At 38.0% G+C, this 18,622-nt stretch overlaps 1 protein-coding gene across 5 annotated transcripts in view; it reads left to right on the top strand.

The window, feature by feature from the left end:
* Positions 1-18,622, top strand: part of ARHGEF3 (Rho guanine nucleotide exchange factor 3) — a 148,525-nt gene that overhangs the window by 89,843 nt on the left and 40,060 nt on the right. For 2 of the 5 annotated variants that reach the window (XM_081317441.1, XM_081317442.1), the window contains exon 1: positions 5,010-5,240. The exons of the other annotated variants lie outside the window; for them this stretch is intronic. In XM_081317441.1, coding sequence (XP_081173567.1) covers positions 5,145-5,240 — 96 coding nt within the window. In that variant the 5' untranslated portion in view covers positions 5,010-5,144. Of the gene's footprint in view, positions 1-5,009; positions 5,241-18,622 lie in introns of those variants that run through there. 5 annotated transcript variants of the gene reach the window in all.

The following is an 18,622-nucleotide window of genomic DNA, read 5'->3' as shown; positions in this document are numbered from 1 at the left end:
TTTAGCCCAATGTTTGTTTCATTTGTTTCAACATTTTGTTGTTAGGATTTCATATATAACTACACTATATGTGTATATGACATATACATGCTAACCTTGAACAAAGTGTCATTTAAGTAAAAATTATTAATCAGTTGTGACCTACATTTACATTTACTGTACAGGTAGTCCTCGCTTACTAATCACTTGTTCAGCAATTGTCAAAGTTGCAGTGGTGCCGAGCAAGTAGTATTTATGATCAGTTTTCAAAGATCTGGCTGTCACAGTACTCCCATGGTCATGGATTGTGATTCAGGCATTTGCCGATAGCTCAGACCTAACACAGTTGCAGCATCTTGTGGTCATGTGATCACCATTTGAGACCACCTCTGTGAGCTTCCCAAAAGCAAAGTTGCTGGAGAAGCTAGCAGAGAAGGTTGAAATCACTCTGACATGTACTCCCCTGGCCTTCCTGTGCACCATGCTGTGCCCTCCTCTCAGCCTCTGGGCACTTGCACTGACCCGCTCCTTCCTTTGTTTAGCTTCCCTGTACTCATGCCAACCTGCACTCTTCTTCCCTTGGCCTTCTGCCACTTGCACAAATTTACACCTGCTTTCTCTCTGCCTCCCTGTGCTTTCACATTGCACCACAGCACCCTTTCTTTCAACTTGCATGTGGTCTTCAGTGGACCTCCCAAGGACTCCCACAACCCCCTGTGCACCCCCTCCCGGTTCCTCACCTGGGATTCCTAGCAGTGCCGACTTAACCACACACTTTAGGCTTATGATGTTTGCAACTGCCTGGATGGCTAAGACATTGCTAAGAATTATGTAACTCTAAAGTCATGCGACATCGTGCTTTATATTTGCATCACTTAGTGCCGGTCCCAATTGCTGTCATAATTGAAGGATTACTTGCAATATAAACTAGGAGTAGCATGTAATGGTGTCAGATGATGACGGTGAATTCATATAAATGATTGAGGTGGGAATTAAAAATCCAAGATTTATTAGATAAATTCTGCATAGAAAAATCATGTTGATTTTGCATCAGTGCATTCCCCTTCACTTCTTTAACAATTGTATTGACCCTCTGACCTGTCTGGTTTGTGTTTAATGTCAGTTGTTTTCTGGTAAATGTGTGTGTGTATGGTATCTTAGATGGGCAGGACACACCTAGCTAGAAGCACCAGAATCAGGAAAGAAACAGATTCCTTGAATAGTAAGGGGAGACAGCAATCCCAGAAGAAGAAACTCATGAACAGAGAAGTACATAGAAGAAGTTGAAAAAGAATATGGGACAGCTATGGAAAGACTCAAAGTTCTTCCCTTAGAACAGAGGGGAGAAGGATCACTTAGAAATCTGTAGAAAGCAAATGTCAGGCCCTACCGAAACTGTAAGGGAGGTCTGATTTTTCTGAAGATACAATTCTGACAGAGTAGGAAACAGTGATGGAAAGCAGAAAAGTACCCGTGGTTTACCTATTGTTGTTTTCCTAAAGAGTCATTAATGAGATGGGCGGTATATAAATTTGATTCATATATTAAATCTGTGCTTATTTGCCATGTAAATTCTTGCCAGGCTGTTCGGATTGAAAGGAAATTAGGATCTGATACAACACAAAAGGATATTACATTTCCTTGCTTCTATCTTGACTTCTACTCTGCCAGTCTCCTATTCTTGCTTGCCTCCTAGAGCTATTGATCAGATGTATCCACGGTCCAGCCTATTAGATGCAATGGTGTCTGGATTTTTCCTTCAAAGAAATAGAGAACATTTTTCCTCTTCCAAACAAGTTTCCATATTTTTTTCCATAAAAGCTCTCCTTCCTTACTTTTTATAATTTGTTTTAGAATTTTCCTTCTCCCTGCCTTCCATTCTCTCTGAAACCATTTTTTTAACATGTGCTCCTGAGATCTGCCTCCCCTTAAAAGTTTATTTTCCTGGGCCAGTGTTAACTAGGATCAAGGTTATCCACTCCCGTATTAATTTGAGTAATCTAATGGCTACCCATCTCAATAGCAATTGCTCTGAGCAGTGTACAAAGGATTAAAACCAAAAGCAGTAAAAATAAAAACAACTTGAATACTCAAGATAGTGTATCTCTGAGATCTAAAAATAATTCCAGTTCACAAGCAGTAAAACAACAGCCAACCAGATCAACCAGCAGAGCCCGCTTAACTTTCCAGCCCAGATGCCTGCAGGAAGAGCCAGATCTTTAATGGCCTTGAAAAAGGCCAACAAGGTCAAAGCCATTCAAATCTCTGGTGGGATGCTGTTCCATAGAGCAGATGATGCAACAAAGAGATTATGCCTATGGCGTCCAGCAAGATGACACTCCACAATAAAAGAGCCACGCTGGATGCCCTCCCTGTTAGTTATGGTGAAGTGACCAAAAATAATTGGGAATAGGTGCCTTCCCCACAAATAGCCTGGCTCTTTACCACATGGGGCTTTGTAGGTGATAACCAGGACTTTGAATCACATGCTGAAGCTCATTGGAAGTAAGTACAGCTAATGGAGAAGTGATCTTATAGGAGTGCCATAAAACTCTCAAGATTGCTTGTGCTGCTGCATTCTGGACCTTTTGCAACCTCTGGATTCTTTTCAGAGAAAGCCCCATGTAACGTGCATTACACTAATCCAAATGGGAGATTATGTGAGTTATCATGAGTAGGGTTTCCTTAATCCCAACTGAAAGAGATCCAGATAATCTGCTTCCTCCAAGGCCTTCTGAAGCTGTAAGCCAACTACCTTCCTTCAAATGAATGAAAATTGGGCAGTTTTGTTGGTCCATTGATGGTTTCTTGAGAAGCTGGACAACTTCCTCTTTCAACGCAAGTGGAAACAACACCTGTCTCAAATAAGCATTCTCTACTTCTTGAGAGTCCTTAATAAGGAGGTATCTTGACCTGAAAAACAGAGAGCTGGACCCATAATTCCAAATATCTGCTTCATCTGGATATCAAATTATTTGGTGATGCAAGTCCCAAAGCTATATTCAGATTCCAACTCCAACTGAATCTGAGTAATTTTATTTGATAGACATGAAGAATAGTCTTCCCAGCCATCCTGTAAGTGATCTCCTGAACCCTTCTTACTCAAGATGATCAGGGCTACCAGCCATCTTTGTGCAGATATAATAATTTTACTGGCCTTATTGATAATAGGTAATTCTTAAGAAATGCTCTTATCTATACATTACTTAGATGGGGTTCACTCTGTTTTCCTCCAGGAATGCTCTGAGTGTGTTTTATGTTTCATAATTTGGAATTTTTTCAAGACCCACATTCAAATTCGGAAATAAATTATTGTATAATTCTCAAAAATGATCTTGTATCAGATTTCATCAGTGTTATTTTCCATTGCGGGAAGAAGGCATTGCACTATTGGGCATGCTGAGTTTGCAGAGGAAAAAGTGTTTAGCATCCAGATCCCAGGAGATGAAAAAAAATAATGCTGAATGATTTAAGACTTTTGAAAAGGTAGATTATTATAACAATATGTAGTCTTGCCTGATAACAGAATATATTTACATGTTTTCTCAATTTTCTGGGGAATTCTAGATTGATTAATAACTAGTTAAATTGATTAATAACTGTACACCGCCCTGAGTCCTCCGGGAGAAGGGCGGTATAGAAATATTAATAAATTAAATTAAATTAAATTAAATAATCCTGAAGAAGTGATTCTATACTTTAAAACTAGTTACCTTTAAGAAAAATGCTAGTTAAAAAGACAGAATATTTCCAATGAAAAAATATCTGAAAATGCAAAGTTTATTTTAGGTTTGAAGCCTCCTTAACATATTCATTTACAAAAATTATGAGAATTAAGTACTGTAATTTGGTCACATTTAAAAATATATATATACAACTGTCCATATAGTTAGTAAATCATACCTTATGGTTGATAACTTTTGCATTTTCCTCTGTAATGTTTCTGAAAATATTTTTTCCTTTTCTCATTGTTCTAATCACTGTTGTTTTTCTTGCACCCCAAATATTTTGTTTTGCAATTACACTTTAAACAGCTAATAGGCAAAGTTAATAGAAACAAAATACAAAGTATATGTATAGAATATTTTGCCATATATCTCTTGCATTAAGGTGGCTCCAGAAGTCTTACCCCCTCCGTTTATACTTTGGTAGACAACATGGATTCAAACATTTTAGAATTATTGGGCCATGATTTTTTTTGCTTGATCTGCATTGGAGAAGTGGAACTTGTCTGTTTAAACTGAAGTGCAGTTTAACTGTCTAAAGTAAACAGACATTTCTGCTGCCCAATGAGAAAAGGCAACAATGGTAGATAAACAAGCGTTTGATTCGTTTTTCCCCCTCGTAGAGCACTACTTCAATAAGTACAGTTCAGAAAGTAATATTGAAGGAGCTTAATTGTAAAGACATTTAATTTCTTTAAGTGCATATATATCCATAATTAACAATCACATAAATATAGTTTGTGTGTATGTATGTTTGAATGAGTGTGTGCACGTGTCTATGTATGTAAACATTTTATATGCCATTTTCAGAATCTTTCATAAGACAATTTATGATTGAGGAGAGTGTACCATTTTAGAATATGTGGGTAGGGATGGAGGAGCAATTGTATATATGAAAGATGTTTTATAAAAATGTAGAACTAAGCATACAGAATTCCACCTTTCTTTTTTGTGTGTGCGTGTATGCTAATATTCCTGGATATTACACTTTAAATGTAAAATGTTCATTATTCACATAGTATTTTTAAACAGCTGAGGGCTATGAGCAGTGTGTGTTGTTTTTCCCTGTTTTCTGAATATATGCATGGGTATAGTGCAGTTTTTTCACTGGCTTCTGAATATGCTTTGAGTAATTTGCCGTATATTGCTGAGGTAAACTGATATATGTCACCCATTCTCCTCCCATCCAGTGTCAGTGGGTGGGTCTCAGGAATAAGCCATATTCTGTTACACTTTCTTGACATACTCAAAGAGCTGTTCTGCTTCCTGTTTCTGTGGGATACAAGAGTTGCCTTCAATAATGCAGCAGCAGGAGGAGGCTCAAACGTCAAGCTGCTAAACGCCTCAGAGGCTGTAAAGAGAAGACTTGGCTTTCCTTTCGGTATTCGGTAGACTGCAGAATCAGCAGTGATCTCTGAAACTGCTCTTACTTCAGCCACCATGGTGGCAAAGGATTATCCCTTTTATTTTACAGCCAAGAGAGCAAATTGTGGCTTGGAAGTACAAACAGCAAGCATCTCAGCACGAGAGCTAGAGGTATGTTTTAAAAATATTTGAAATAATTAAATTTCAAATAGTAGTTTTCTAATCAAAAGAATCTACATTAGCTGGGGAAAACAATGACTCAGAACCTCAGAGATGGATATTGATCTCATATTTTGCACTGACAGTACTTATACAAATGAAATAGTGCACTGATGCGCCCTCATAACACAGTTAGAATTAAGTGCTGCAGTAAATGGTTGAGATTATTAATGTGTGTTTAATTGTCTAATATTAGTGGTTTTGATTTGGTAAAATGCATAGTGATTTGATTTGGTAAAATGCACAGTGGTATTTTTCATAGGCAGAAAAGGCAAATATTGTTATAAATCATTATTATATACTTAAAATTCTTAAGGATGTTAATATTGACATTTTAAGTAAGCTATTATAATCTGGCAGCCCTACTAGCAAACAAGAAGGATGAAGGTATGAATGATAAAGTTGAATACATAGTGCTGAATGTATGTAATTCTGTGATAATTTCCTATGCAAGTAGTTTTCTGCAACTTTTTAACATTATTGATGTTAACTTGATGCATCTCATAACTTTTTGACAATTAGTAATTTCTTTTAAATATCAGCTTTATATTTTACCATGATGAGTCCTGCAGATGTGATTTTTGTATTTCAGTATTTAGATCAGCAATATATAATGGAAAAGTGCCTTGGTATTCTACACGTAGTGATGTCTTCTCTTAAAAGATTTTTTAACAATAATAAATACATAGATAAAACCCCTTTTTGAAAATATAAAAAGGTATGGTATCCACATAGCTTACAAATCTCCATTTTGTAATCTAAAATAAGAACACGCTTCCTCTATTTCACAGGCAGTTGTTTCAGTTCATTCTTTGTGCAGGTGAGCCAGGAAATGGTTAATTATAGCTTTCCATTATGCTCTAAGTAGGAAACTATTTTTTATGGTTTCCAAAAAACAACAACAACAAGAAAATGGAACCATGATTTGAAGTTAGAGGCTATTTACATTCCCTGTTGGAACACAAAGCAAATGTTGGTCTACAAAAGCTTCACAGTTTATTCATTGCAAAAAGGAAAGAGCAAAGTGATTGCATGCAAGAATATGAATAATGCACATTTGGATTTAATTGTGATTACCCAAATTTGATCAAAATCATCTATGATAAGATGAATTAGTACCAGTTTATTGATTTGATTTAGATTTTTAACTCGTCTTTATTACTTTTTAAGTAACTCAAGGCAGCAGACATACCTAATACTCCTTCCTCCTCCCATTTTCCCCACAACAACAGCACTGTGGAGTTGGGCTGAGAGAGGAGGATTGGCCTTAAATCAGTCACCCAGTTAGATTTCATGGCTAAGGTGGGACTAGAACTCACAGTCTCCTGGTTTCTCCTGATTACTTTCTTTCCCTCTGTAACTATTGGAACACATTAAGTTGTTTTAAAAATTTCTAGATTATTAAAGAAAGCAGCTAAATGTCTGAAAATATCACTCTCATTTGCCATGAGTATTTGAAACTGATTGAGATTATGTATATACTGTTGCTGAAAAATGTTACTAAAGTAAAGAATATATTACAGGTTCTGTGAATTCATGTACATTTATTCTTAAATGATATTTTTAATTTTATTATGAGAGTACTGTATATCTTACATTCTCCATACAAGTTGGTACTTTGGAGAACTCGTGCAAATATCAATATATGAAAATTATCATTACAGTATTGAAAAGTATTGTAAAGTACAGTATATAATAACATACCATCATTAGGCACATGTTCAAATTTGTGGGAACAAATCTTGCCCATTCCTAGGAATGCATCTGTGTGGCCTGACATAAAATCAGAAGACTTTGAAATGAGGCTTACCAGCAAAACTAATGGATATAGGCTTGCATAAGAAATTTTGGATTGTGTAGTTAAATAATTCAAGAATGGTTTACTTGCAGATACACCTGAAATGGAGGGGAAATGGGGTAAATATAAATGTGACCCCATGAGAACATCCAAAGAAAGCAATAGCTTATCATAATTTTATTGTATTTTTGAGTTCCAGAAAGAGCTACTTCATTTTGTAAAATTTTAAAAAACAATAACAGTGGTTTTAAAAGCTGTACAAGCCAAGAATTGCTTAAGAATTCAGTCTGTGACAGCTCAGCTTGTAAGTAAATTACCCTTTTCTGCTGAGCTTGCTAAGTCATCTGATTTTTGTTGGGTTGAGAGATGCCTAGTTGAAGATGTAGGTCTCCTAGTCTGCTTTACAGTTTAGATTAGTGGTTCCATCCAACTTCTATAATATTGTAGAGTATAGAAAAGAATACTGAGGTCCAGTTCAAGACACTTTTCTAAACTTTTAGGATGATTTGGTAAGGACGGGCAGTTTTGATTGTCCATTTAATTGCACAGCTTTTCTCTTCATTTTGATTTTTGTTGTTAGTTAATATTGGAATACTTTTACAAATATCAGTTACAGAAATTACATCTCAAAATGAAGTGGACAGATGTACAGTGGTGAACTGCTTCCATTGTCTTTATTAGTTTATGTACTAATTTAGTCAGTAGATTTCATTAAAATGGGCACAAAGCTTTTTCATAACATACAAAATACTTCATGTTATTACTAAACTAAATACAGGTGTGTGTGTGTGTGTGTGTGTGTGTGTAATTTCACAATTTTAAAGTTTTGTGAATATAAAATTCTAAAATCAAGAATTTTGAACTGTAATGTAATGGGATAAAGACTGAAAAAGAACCATTTTATACACTCTAACCTAGTTTCATAATGATAGTAAGTTTCAACTCTGAGAGTTCATACTTAGGGAGTGTCAATTGTGGACATCAAAGGAGACTGAATGCTACTTAAAGCAATGAATTTGCATGTTTTTCATCTTGTCACCATCCTGTTTTTAAATAAGAACTGGGATGCAAATAGAGATAAATAATGGTTGTAAATGACCTATATATTAATACGTTCTGCATTTAACCTAAGTATAGTAAATCTGCTTAACTTTTGATGGGAAATCTCCAAGGAATTCCAGAACCAGACACGAAAGGTGTGTGGGGGGGAAAATCCTGCAATATAAAATAGAAAAACATTTCCACATTGCTGGTAAAAGAATAACATGGACATATCCATGAAATCAGAAGGAACTGAATTTAACCTGAAACAGACATTATTTCTTTTTACTGCAATAAGATGGAAATCAGTAATTGGATTACTGTTAAGAGATTTGTTAATCAGCCATTAAGGGGTTTTTAAAAACAAAAATAATAATTGTGGACTTTACATAAAACTTTGTAGATGCTGATGATGCAAAACTATCTGCAAGGCCTTCACAGCATCACAATTTGTAATTGTGTAATTATAAGGTTGTAATTTGAACAATTCCACCACCAAGATAGAAGTCACAGGTTTGATTGAGCAAAGACCAAAACACTGAAAATTTAGCAGTGCACTCTAGTGATAGATTGGTATATTGGAGAAATGTTTAATTTTTGTGTAGTTCTGTGTACTGGTGCACATGCATGTATGTGCAGATCTGAAAAATGTTGGCTTGTGCTCAGCTCACACAAGTGGCAATAATTTTTTCCTTGAATAGTTTACTTCAATAAGAAGAATCCCCTTTGCTCAAAATAATTGTCACTGATGCATTAAGAATTCATGTCTTTATTACAGAATTCATGTCTTTATTACATGTCAATGGAAGTTAAAGAACTAAAAAACAGACACCAAAAAGGGAGAGAGAAAAAAGAAATTTAAGAAGAAAGAGAAGATTAATTTAGCTGAAATCCTAACTCTAAAAGAAATTCATGCTCAAATAGGGATCTTGCTTTCCCAAGTTCACCCTGGTTTTTAGCCACAGCTGGGGAAGAACTCAAACAGGAACAAAAGCAAAAGGCCAAAACAGAAATGGACCTGCCCCTTTCAGTTTTTAAAAGCCTACCTGAGAGATTTTAGCTCCTGTTTCTAAATGGCCTTTCAGTCTTCATTTTTGTGAGCTTTTGTGTTTTTCTATCCTTTTGTTTCCATTACCAGGCCACGTTTTCCTATATCTCTTTCTATTTCTCAATCTTGCAGAATAGGATTTCCCTCCCATTTTCTGGCTGCCTGTTATTAAACAATTCATCTGTCTCATAAATTAACAATGTGTATGGTTTTCTAAAGGTCCTTCTTCTTACATGGTAGTGCTGTTTTCATTCTCCTGTCCCTCTTAAATCTGACTGTAGATGGTATTCAGTGCTTTTTTTTTGTAACAGAAAAAGGTGCCGGAACTCACACATGTCATACAACCCTCCTTGCCTACCATACAAGGTTCCATCCAAAAAAAGGTGCCGGAACTCCGTTCTGAGCGTTCTATGAGAAAAAAAGCCCTGATGGTATTCGTCTGACCTTGAAATGGCAGGTCAGGAAACTGTGAGCCCATCAATATTCTCTTTCCAGCTGACTAGTAGGAGAGTACAAAAAAAAATATTATTCGGTAATTTACCTAAACTACAAGAAATCTCAGAGCAAAAAAAGATACCACTCTATGCATACACATACATGCTCTCAGGGGAGGGGGAGCTAAATAGAATGCATGTACACATTCATGTTTCTGGTAGGTAATCTCCATGTTTATCTACTTTTTTTAAAAAAGAAAACTTTTTACAATCAGCTTGAACAATTGTTGCAAAGGAAAAGCTGCAGAAATGCCAGGACCCCATTCCATTGTTGCACTGAAAGGTTTCTAGGAGGTGGAAGGTTCTTGCTAAGTAAAATAATAGTATGGGGGCAGTTTTGCAATTAGGTTCTGTTCCCAACAGCTAAAACTATACTTTGCAAGGCACCGCTGCATTTGAGATCAAGTACCGTATACATCTTTACCTTCTCCGACCAAAAGCAAGGAAGGAAAAGAAATGGCTAGACTCTTTCTTCTTTGACTATCCACCTGAAAGTAGTTAAACAAAAGAGCAGCCTGGTCTATAGCAGGCTAGCTGGCTTTATGCCAGAAACAATGGGAAGCAGACAAGGCTGTTGTCAACATCATCCCCATTTCCTTTGCTGGGGTTACCGTGCTGTCTGGAACAATTCCAAGGACCTGAAAGCAGCCAAAGCAGAACTGACAGTCTTGGCTGTGGTCTAAGGTGGATTCTGCAGGATGATGTACTTCTGAAAGGTTGCCATGAGGGGAATCTGTCAGGCTGCCTTTTTCTTTTAAGGACTTATGAGCACATCAGCTGAATCCCAGGAGCCAGGGAGGTGGGCTGAGGCCAGAGTTACAGGAAAACAGATCACCCAGAAGCTCTGCAGTACTTCAGTGATGCAAATGGAAAAACTATCTCCCCCACCCCCACCCCATCCACCCAGGGTTTGGGTTAGACCGCACCTGAGCCAAAAATAAATCAGCTCATCTGCCCAACATATGTACTGTACTGTGCTTGAGATTGCACACCCCCAGATCTGATTCTGGAGGAGCATAATGCCTCCCTGTGGCAGCAATGTGAGTTCTAAGCGTAAAGCAGACTGGAATATATTGTTCCAATTAGGCCACTTGGGAGACATGGAGGGGGGCTCAGAGACGAACTGGTGGGGTGTGTGAGTTGGATAGAAAGAAATAGGTTCTGAAGAAGATACTGAAAGGGAGGGAGTTGAGAGGTTGGTTGGTGAAGGATTAGCATGAGAAACATTTTGAAGTTAACGAATCGGTGTGAAATATCAGAATTGTCTAGAAGCAGTCTGGATCTCTAAGACTCAGAGGTAATTAGTATGGTATGTAGCAGATTCAGATTAGGGTTTCAATTAGGAGTCTGCCACTTTTTTTTTTTACTGAAGTAAATCTTGTTTAAATTTACGCTGTAGTTTGATCTTAATATTTAAATATTTCATTGGGAAATGATACAAGTTAGAGCAAACAGACCAATCACGTTTTCTAAGAAACAAGGGTCAGAGGTCCTGTCAAAGAATTTTCTTCTCTAAAGGCCATTTAATATGTGGCATAACAAACTTGTGACAGTAGATTTGTTTACTACTCTACAGTCTGAAAATATTTTACTTTCAGACTTTAGAGTAGTAAACAAATCTATTGTCACAAGGTTGGTTGGTTAGTTAGTTAGCCAGCTTTGTTTGTTTAACGTTGTCATTTTAAACAACCATTTTTAAAAGGGAAAGGGGAAAAAACAGGAAACTGTAACATCCTCTAAAATGAATGTTCAAAGCTGTTTCTCCTGTAAAGAACTTTGATAATTCAACTACATTTTGCCTCAAATTGTAACCTTTATTCTAAAGAAATCTGAACGGGCCACAATAGCAGATGAAAAAACACTGTTGCTGCCACCTGTTCTTCCAAGGGTTAATTTGTAGCTTTTCAAAACCTGAAATTAAAGTCATTATCTATAGGGAAGGCATGCTTTTCAGAAAATTGATTTTGCTGCAATAGATGATTTGGTGTGACCTCTATTATCCCAGATAACAAGATATTGTGTTATGTCTGCCTCTGCAGATCAGTTTTAGAATCTTTGGGTTTTCTGCTTGTCTCCTGCATATAAACAAGCTGGAAATGCCCAGTTTAAGAAATCCTGCTCCACATTTCAACCCTGTCCTCTGCTTTGGTTACAATGACAAATTGGAATTTCATCCAAACCAAGGTTAACACAGCCCTGGTTGGTGGATTCCCTTCTAATTTTTTTTCATCTCTTTTAAGGACTGGTGGAGTAAAAGTATGTTATAGTTCTCCCCGAAACTAGAAAGGGAATAATTGTTAGAATACTTGTTAATTTCACCCAGAAACAAAGGGCCAGCATTTCCATCACTGCCACCTGTTTAACACCTTTTTTCCTCTACTACAGTTTTAGAATTCATCGAGTTATATATCTCAATGCTACAGTTTTGTGGTTGTTGTTAATTGCAAAGTCATGTCCGATTCATCGCGACCCCATGGACAACGTTCCTCCAGGCCTTCTTGTCCTTTCCCATCTTCTGGAGTCCATTTAAGCTCACACCTACTGCTTCAGTGACTCCATCCAGCCACCTCATTCTCTGTCGTCCCCTTCTTCTATTGCTGTTGTGACTCAGGGCCAGCCTGTGGTTTCGGCAGCCGGCTCAGAGGTGTCGGATGACTCAGATGAGGGGGAGGAGGTGTGTGTGGGTGACGAACCGGCTGATGATGGCTTGCAGGCTTGGCAGAGCTCCCAGCCGGGGACCTCCTCTCAGCTGCGTGAGCCCGATAGTGCGGAGGATGATGACCCACAGCTGGCCCTGTTCAAGGACGCCCGACGCAGGAGGCAGTCGAGCAGGACTAAGCAGAAAAAGGCTGCGGGTCTCCTCGGGAGGAGGCACAGGGAGACCACGCCCTGAGCTCTCAATAAAAGGAGTGTTTGGGGAGGGGCTGGTTGCTGAAAGCAACCCTTCTGCTTGAGGATTCAAGTTCCGGAGTTTTGGTTTCTTGTTTTGTTAATTGACTATTAAATCTTGGCAAACGCTTTTCAGCCTTGGACGCTCTCCAGTCTCTTCTTTCTGAATAGGGGTTTGCCTTATTACAAGGCCAGAAGGGGCTGGTTCAGAACAATTGCCCTCAATCTTTCCCAGCATTAGGCTCTTCTCCAGTGAGTCTTTCCTTCTCATTAGGTGGCCAAAGTATTTGAGTTTTAACTTCAGGATCTGGCCTTCTAAAGAGAAGTCAGGGTTGATCTCCTCTAGGACTGAACTGTCTGAACGCCTTGCAGTCCAAGGGATTTGCAGGAGTCTTCTCCAGCACCATAGTTCAAAGGCCTCAGTTCTTTGGTGCTCAGCCTTTCAACAGAGAATGAGGTGGCTGGATGGAGTCACTGAAGCAGTAGGCATGAGCCTAAATGGACTCCAGAAGATGGTAGAGGACAGGAAGGCCTGGAGCAACGTTGTCCATGGGGTCGCGATGGGTCGGACACGATTTTGCAACCAACAACAACATTTGGCCTACAAGGGAAAACTTGGAACTTTAAAAAAAAAATTCACCAGTTAAAACAAACATAACGAACAGTCTTTCATAGCAGCCTGTTAAAAATAAAATAAGCAACACTGCGTCCCCCAGAGATCCAATCTTTTGTGTCAGACAGCTGAGCAGTTTTGTAAGAAATGGCATAGGAGGCAGAGATAGAACCAGTAGACAAGTTGTGTCCACCAGCTAGCTGGAAAGATAGTAAAAAGTAAAATTAAGTATTGGTTATATATGTGAACTATGAAATGAGATTAGAATATCTATTTTTGGGAAATTACTAGATCCAGGCCTTTTTTCAAAATGTGAAATATTCTTCTTAGGATACAAAATGAAATTCAACAAAAATATGACTATATACTTATCTGCTCCTTAAAGAATGTTTTTAAAAAGGGATATTATTTTTTATGATGGCATTGTAAAAATTTGAACATTCTTTAGCTCATATATTTGATCTTCTGTTATACTCTTGTGGGGAGTTAAAAACAACCCATACGGGTAATATAATCTTGAGAAGAAATAGAGTTAAAGATCCCAATGTGATGTTGAACTACATCCCCAGAACACGACGTCTGCCATCTCATGAAGAGCACCATTGATAGAATGTTTCAGTGTTTCTCAAACTTGACCACTTTAAGCCATGTGGACTTCAACTTGCAGAATTCTCCAGCCAGCATGCTGAATTCTGGGAGTTTAAGTCCACATGGTCAACTTTGAAAAATAGTATAACAGAATACAGAATAACAGAATTGGAAGGGACCTTAGAGGTCTTCTAGTTCAACCCTCTGCTCAAGCTGGAGACCCTATACCATTTCAGATAAAGGGCTGTCCAATATCTTCTTTAAAACCTTCAGTGTTGGAGTACTCACAACTTCAGGAGACAAGTTGTTCCACTTGTTAATTGTTCTAACTGACAGAAACTTTCTCCTTAGTTCTAGGTTGGTTCTCTCCTTGATTAGTTTCCATCGTTGCTTCTTGTCCTGCCTTCATGCGCTTTGGAGAATAGGTTGACCCTCTCTTCTTTGTGGCAACCACTGAGATATTGGAACACTGCTGTCATGTCACCCCTCGTCCTTCTCTTCATTAAACTAGACCAGGGGTAGGCAACCTTGGCTCTTTTATGACTCATGGACTTCAACTCTCAGAATTCCTGAGCCAGCCTGGCTCAGCTTGGAAACCTCTTTCTTTTCCCTCAGCGTGGTTGGCTCAGGAATTCTGGGAATTGAAGTCCACGAGTCATAAAGCGGCCTAGGCCTAGGCCAGGGGCAGGCCACCTTGGCTCTTTTATGACTCGTGGACTTCAACTCCCAGAATTCCTGAGCCAGCATGGCTCAGCTTGGAAACCTCTCTTTTCCCCCTCAGCATGGCTGGCTCAGGAATTCTGGGAGTTGAAGTCCACGAGTCATAAAAGAGCCAAGGTTGCCTACCCCTGAACTAGACATACCCAATTCCAGCAACCCCTAATCATCTTTGTTGCTCTTCTCTGTACTCTTTCCAGAGTTTCAACATTTTTTTTATATTGTGGCAACCAAAATTGGATGCAGTATTTCAAGTGTGGTCTTACCAAGGCATTATAACATTGTATTAACACTTTATGTGATCTTGATTCTGTCCCTTTGTTAATGCAGCCTAAGACTGTCACTATCAAATTTAGGGCATGAGCAAGGGTGTCTTGTACTGTTTTTTGTTATCATTCAGCAAGACTCTAGTAGTGGGATTAAAAAAAGAAATCTGAGTTGGCCTATCTGAGAATTGGGTCCTTTATGTACATAGGTTTGATCTTGAAGAACAATTCTATCTATCATGCTTAAATAATTTTGATTGGATATTACAAAAACGTAAATGATAGCCTTGCCAGAGCATCTGTTAGTTTTCCCATCTATTCAGTGGTGTTATTGTACTGACCTTTATTAGAGATTGGTTACTTCTGACCCATGGCACTTTGAGCAGGACAGGAGAGGCTCAGTGCTGGAAGTACCAGGAAGTGAAGGAAGAGAAATAGATGGTAGCTTGCTGTAAACTCACTTTCCCTTCCAAAAATCAATGTGAAACTTATATTGACTTAGCCAGTCAAATAACTGGTGCTTCCTTTTATTGTTCTATCATCTGCTCTAATTTAAACAGAGAATCTATTGAGCAAGTGGGTGGCAGTGTCAAGATGATAGCTTTAATTTTAATTTTCCTGTCTTTTTTTCTTCCTGCAGTCCCAAAATCCATTAAGGAGGAAAAGGCAGAATTGCAATGCAATGCAATATAATACTGGAATTAGCCTTTTGCAGGCACCATACTTTGCCAAGAACATTGCAACATTGTATCTCATTTTCATGAAACTATTTGATTTATTTCCTATCTTTTCTTCAGGTGGTATATTTATTTTATTTATTTATTTATTTTAATTCCATTTATATCCCGCCCTTCTCCGAAGACATATCTTGGGGTTTTCCTTTATTTTATTACACAAAGCCACTCTGGATGGTAGGCTTAGCTGAAAAGTGGGACAAGAGAGCTAAAATACAGTGAATTATGTTTTCGATTTTATGGCTGATGTGGGGTGTTACAGGTAGTCCTTGACTTATAACCATTCATTTAGTGACCTTTCAAAGTTACAACAGCACTGAAAAAAGTGAATTATGACCACCTTTCATATTTACAACTGTAGTGACATCCCCATGGTCACGTGGTCAGAATTGGAATGCTTGGCAATTGGCATGCAGTTGCAGTGATTCAGGGTCATGTGATCTTCTGACAAGCAAAGCCAATGGGGAAGCCAGACTCACTTAACAACCATGTTACTAACTGAACAACTGCAATGATTCTCTTAACAATTATGGCAAGAAAGATTGTAAAATGGGTCAAAACTCACTTAACTATCTTGCTTAGCAATGGAAATTTTGGGCTTAATTGCGATCGTAAATCAAGGTAAAGAGATCCCTGCAGATTTTACTCCACTAGTTGTTGCCAAATAAAGGGGGTGGTGCTCATCTCCGTTTCAAGGCCATTGAGCCAGTGCTGTCCGAAGACATTTTTGTGTTCTTGTGGCCAGCATGACATCATGGAGCACTGTTACCTTCCCACCAAAGGATACCTATTTATCTACTTGCATTTGCATGCTTTCAAACAGCTAGGTGGGCAAGAGCTGGGACAAGTAAGGAGAGCTTTCCTTTTCGCGTGGCCCTTGGGTCTCAAACCTGGGCTGCCGGCTTTCCAGCCCACAAGCCTTGTGTCTTAATGGTTAAGTCACCGGGCCACCCCTGTAAGTCGAGGGCTACCTTTATAATTGTCGCTCTCTAGCCCTTTTTTGAGACTGTAGTTCTGTGCTCTGTTACCTTTGAACAAGCATCATGGAACATGGGGAGTACTTCCAAGGGCATTTCCATATAGGTACCATCACCAAACCACCTTTGCTCTCAGTAAAATTAAAGAGGTAGGATCTGATTAGTGGTTAAATGAGAGTTCATCAGGTAACCCCATGTTTATAGAGTGAATTGGGAAACTAAAACAAAAAAATTGAAAGAATTGAATGGTAAACTTCCTCAGTGCTATCAAATAACAGGATATGATCTTCAATTGGACCCAGCTATTTTCCTCTTGGGGATGAAGCCACAAGAAGTACCAAAAAATGTTTGGTATCTAGTAATACATATTACAACAGCGGCGCATATGATTTATGCACAATATTGGAAGACGATGGAAATCCCAACGGACTATCAAGTAATAGAGAAAGTATTACTATGCGCAGAGTCAGATCGAATGACATATATTCTCAAAGGGAAAAGTGAATCACTTTTCAATAAAAGTTGGGACTCCTGGTATTCATGGTTACAAAATAGAATATTTAATCTCAACGGGGGAAATACCAGATGATTGTGTATTTTTATTTGAGGTATAGAATTGGAGATATATACAATTATAGATTTCTAATATTTGGTAATTAAAGGTTACTTAGCCTGGGATGCACGAGAAAAAGAAATTAGGGGTAGTATTACACTCCCCGGTCCTGTCTAATGTTGTTGTTTTTGTTTTTTTGGTGTCTAGGATGTCTTGGTGTTTTTCTATTTGATGCACTTTTCAGTACTTTGTAATAATGTTCTTGTTTTTTTTATTTAAAATTTGTTTAATAAAAATTAAAAAAAAAAGAAAAAAGAAAAATGTGAGAATCAGTTCTCTGAAGGTTGCAAGTAAAACAGCCTGAAATTAGGCTACTTTTCTAATAATACAGAGATACAGTGGCAAAAATCGTCCTGTCATGGTTCCGATAGATGAGACCAGTAGAAATAAGAATTCCGAGGCAATTGATTTCCGCAAAAGAACACATTTAATGGCTACATAGTGTCGGCAGGAACAAAGGTGAAACCAAGACTGAAAGTTTCCCCCCTCAAGGTTACAAAATAACAAGTTGTACTTCCCACCCCTGCAAAATATGTCATAAATCACAATCCTCAATTAACTACTTTGGCGGGCTTTCTAATGGAAGCTCCAGCCCGCCAAAACTTAGGTAGCTTGACCTTGGTTCCCACAGAACAGTTATTGTTATGTCTAAATTAAAAGAATACATCTCCCCCCTCCCATTGCTGTGGCAACCGAAAGTGAAGATGGCTGCAGCCAAAATCGTTTGAAAGTTGACACATCCTTTGTGTCCAAAAGAGTGGGTTCAAACTGTTATATTTTATGGGTGGGAAAGAGAAGTGCAGGGATTTGAATGTGGTTAGAATTCTTTCATAATGGCAGTTCCTACCTTGACTAATAAATTTTCTTCGCATTGGTTGTCTTGGAGAAGCTCTACCTATGCCAGCTTCCTGATGAGGCAGTTAAAAACAATTTTGACATCACATGCCTATTTAAGAAACCAAGCTTCATTGAAAGGAGAGTACCTACTTTGCAAATCATGAATAAGATTATAGTTCTTTGCTCATATAGCCATATTGGGAAAAGAATTCATACTGTACTTTTGGCAATTTGAAAAAAATATGGGAAGTGAAGCCTAATTCCAATGTTAAACAGAAAGCTGACTAGTAACCTTAAACAAGGGGATACTACACTTATTCCTTGCTCAACATTACACCATTAGCTAAGCATTCAATCTATTCTCGCACAATTTAGTGCCATCATGTACCATCCTTGCTATATTCAGCATCCAAGTTTCAACTCCAGCACAAAAAAATCCATAATTCATATCTATTCATTTTATCACACACTTTTATCACAATGAATATAATAATTTTACAACAGTAATTTTTCTTTCTCATATTCATGTTTCTCAATTACTTAATGAACAGCAAAAATCTGATCTATGATGACCTCTCCCAGATTAAAGCTACACTGCACTTTCCAGATGTTGTACATTGCCACTTTCTAGGCACACTTAACAAGTTTGTTTATCTCACATTCACTCTTGTTAAATGTCCTTTTGTGCAAGTGAACAGTAACAGCATTCTTCCAATCTT

Source organism: Vipera berus (assembly GCF_964194415.1).
Source record: "Vipera berus genome assembly, chromosome: 2".
Lineage (NCBI taxonomy): Eukaryota > Metazoa > Chordata > Lepidosauria > Squamata > Viperidae > Vipera > Vipera berus.
Note: the sequence above shows the minus strand (reverse complement) of the source record. Positions and strands in the feature narration are given on the sequence as shown.